This window comes from Austrofundulus limnaeus, unplaced genomic scaffold (assembly GCF_001266775.1).
Source record: "Austrofundulus limnaeus strain Quisiro unplaced genomic scaffold, Austrofundulus_limnaeus-1.0 Scaffold172, whole genome shotgun sequence".
Taxonomy (NCBI): domain Eukaryota; kingdom Metazoa; phylum Chordata; class Actinopteri; order Cyprinodontiformes; family Rivulidae; genus Austrofundulus; species Austrofundulus limnaeus.
This window is the reverse complement of record NW_013952574.1, coordinates 956525-959820: the sequence shown is the minus strand read 5'-3', so window position 1 is coordinate 959820 and position 3296 is coordinate 956525. Positions and strand designations below refer to the sequence as shown.

Sequence of the window (3296 nt, the reverse complement as noted above, 5' to 3'; positions counted from 1 at the left end):
CCCCCCAGCAGCCCAGTGTTCAGCCAACTGAATCATTATGGCTTCTTCAAACCCCACCCAAAATAATTAATTCCACCCATCACATTTTTCAAAAATTCCTCCCACAATAGTCAAACAGATCAATCATGTTTTTTCCAAACTCCGCCCACACAACAAGGACCTCCCACTTAGTGACTGAGGAAACCCCCCTCTCAACCTATAGCACTCAGAGTGTTGGGGTTGTCTCTCAGCTTTTTATCCAGTGATTCATAGATATTTTGCTAGCAACCAGATAAACAGACACCAAAACCTTGTTACCTACCTTTTGCCTTTTGTCAGTGAGTGATAACATAACTTACCCAATATGGTTAGTATGCAGAGCAGTATGGCTATCAGGGCATGGACACTGACTCCCATCCTCTGAGCACCGGCTTTGCACTTCGAAGTAACTCGTTTAGCATCACAGTGACACACCTGCAACCAGATTTACAAGAATCAATGAAGCACTCAGTACTTTTTGTTATTCACTGCTTTTAAAAATGCTTTTGACCTACTTAGAAGTACAAAAAACAAACACATTTGCAGTTTAGTTGTGCAGGTTTCTCAAGCAGTTTGTTCCTTACTAACCAAAAACTCACACAGAAACCTGAATAAAACACGCACAGACCTTGATTAAAAGTTTGGTGACGCTGGTCTGGACGGGCCGCCCTCCGTCACTGATCCGCACATCCACACTGTGATCCTTGGGGTCATCCAGGCTGAACGGGCCTTGTTTCACTATCAGGTCTGCTGTGTTGTCTGTACAACAAGCACAATGATGCACACTGTGAGTGGTCGAAATATTAAAACCACACTTTTCTTCCACAAATGTCTCATTCCTGCAAAATCTAATTTGTCTGATTCATCATCTCGTTAACCTCATCTGATCTAACGCACACCTGCTGAGGCTATCAAGCCTCCAGAATGTATACAAAAGTGAAGAAAAAAATATCTGAGATGAGACAGAGGGAAGAGTGATAAGCAGCTGTAACTATTTGGAGCATTTAGATTATGAAGAAACTTGAAATGCTTGCTACACATTGCAAAACTTTACCTACAGACAATTATTAATCGTCTAGGCAGACAAAGAGACAATTAGATTCAGTTAAAAGTCATGAATGGTGTCAAGCAGATTGGAGTATTTTGTTTTCTACAGGTCAGACCAACAATACAGTCATTAGTCATTCAGGCAGACAGAAGTTTCCTGCTGAGACGATGGGGAAAGCTGTTCTCCTCACTATTCCACAGCTGAAGGAATTTCTCTGCAACAATGACAGGAAGGAACCTTCTGCTCCCTCACAAAGAAACGGTAGCTTGACTCAAAGGGCATGTTTGAAGAAAAACTGTCCAGCAGTGGTGTAGACTTAAACTTTAGTCTGCAACAAATTGTTTTAAGTTCTTAAATAATGACTGGGTAAATTTCTTAAACACTTGATTCACACTGTTTGTTCTCTTTAAGATATTCTAGAGGATCATTCCCGTGCTAGCACTGCACTCCACCACCACCATCTGCTGTACTAATCAGACTACATTAAGAGTTTAAACAAACTGGAAAGGTTTATAATTTTGTTAAAAATATTTAAAGAAAAGCTGGGTTTAACATTAGTAAATCTGGAGAAAATGTTCTTAATTATTAAAGCCTTCATTTTAGTGATTTTCTTTTTACCACTGGAAAAAAAAAAACTAAAAAGAGGCAATAAAAGAAACCCACGTCTGTATATTACTTAAGGAAAAATGTTAGATATGCAAGCAGCAGGTATTGAATTTACATCTGAACTTTTAAATAAAAAAGAAATTATAGGTTTATAGTGAAGTACACCTCTCAACAAGCCTGCAGTCTATGATAAGTGAAGTAAAACCCAATTTGGACTGGAGTTTTAGCCCATTATAAAAGGAAATCAATAGCCTTACAAGAGGGGATAATGAAAGAAAGAAAAAAGGGCCACATGACGTATTAAGACCTAGCATTTGTTGAAGGACTGCAAATTGTTCCCTGCCTTTCATGCTAAAGATTTAGAATTATATTGTCTAATAGTCTCTTTGGTCAAACCCTAAAAATAAGAGTATGCACAGTTTCAGATGAGCTCAGAGTGGAGAGTATTAACACATAAAACATTAGCTTATCTGTAAAACTCTCCAAGTTATTGACTTTTTTGTGTTGGAAAATGTTGATTAACTGATTAACTATCTTGAACTGGATTGATTCCAAAGACTTTTATTTGTAGATGTGCATCAATTAATTACATTCTGTGAGTTTCATTAAAATCTGGCACAGACAAACGACRTGCAAAAAACTTGTTTCTAAGGCTTCACCTTTAGCAACAGGCGATAATTATTCTCAAAAAGTCTCTAGAATTGTTTAAATGCTAAAGAAATCAGATCCTTTGTAARTGTTTTGGCCATAAGCCCTATTCTGATGGGATTAGCTTTACCTATAGGGCCACATGCTATTTGTAATAGTTGAAGAAATTTTCTACATTGGTAATCTCGTGTGAATCGGCCATGTCAGTAAGAATTTCCCAGTCAGTTATTGCAAAATTTAGCTGAACTCCGATGTCCTGTGATAATACTAATCCATTGTGAATAGACATCTCTATGATTTGGACAGACATGGGTGGGATCCAAGATGTAATTAGGCATTTTTATTTGCTTATGGTGAAAAATGGAGGCTGCATTGGAGTGCATTGAAACCCTTTTGGGTCTCGAGCCAACAAAACCCAACCCATAACATTTGGCATTAAAAAGAAAAAGGCTGTAAATAACTAGCAAAGTCAGATGCAAATGGTGGCTCACATCATGCATTGCACTGTGTAGTAAGAATCATTTTCTTCTGTTTGTAGCCTTCTGTTATGCTGACTAGTGCTGAGTAACACAGCGCTAAGCTGTGGCTGTAGCTTAGCACGTTAGCATCATATCTGAGAGATGTCTGTAAATTTCAACAAAATCTCATGCTTCGGTTATCCTTTGTGACATAAAAAGCAGGCGTTGGGGTGTAATTTATTTATTACATGGGGTCCCCAGATAATGCTTATCCCATATGAAGAGGGCTTCAGGGTGTATTCACAGCAGCCCTGCTTAGTCCGCTTTAATCAAACTCTAGTTTGTTTGCCTAGAAAGTCTGGTTTGTTTGGGAAAGAATGAATGCACAATCAAACTCTGGGGTCTCATTTATAAAGGATTGTGTGGAAACCATACTAAAAATGAACGTACGGTCAAAAGGCAGAAATGGCGTACGCCAAAAAAAAATTCAGATTTATAAAACTGTGCGTACGCATGTT

The 3296-nt window shown here is 38.3% G+C and overlaps 1 protein-coding gene across 2 annotated transcripts in view; it reads right to left on the bottom strand.

Moving 5' to 3' along the window:
• cdh5 (cadherin 5) overlaps nt 1-3296 on the bottom strand; it is a 41502-nt gene that overhangs the window by 11414 nt on the left and 26792 nt on the right. For both annotated transcript variants that reach the window (XM_014017582.1, XM_014017583.1), the window contains 2 exons: nt 647-777; nt 339-453 (listed from right to left, as the gene is read on the bottom strand). In XM_014017582.1, coding sequence (XP_013873036.1) covers nt 339-453; nt 647-777 — 246 coding nt within the window. The remainder of the gene's footprint in view (nt 1-338; nt 454-646; nt 778-3296) is intronic.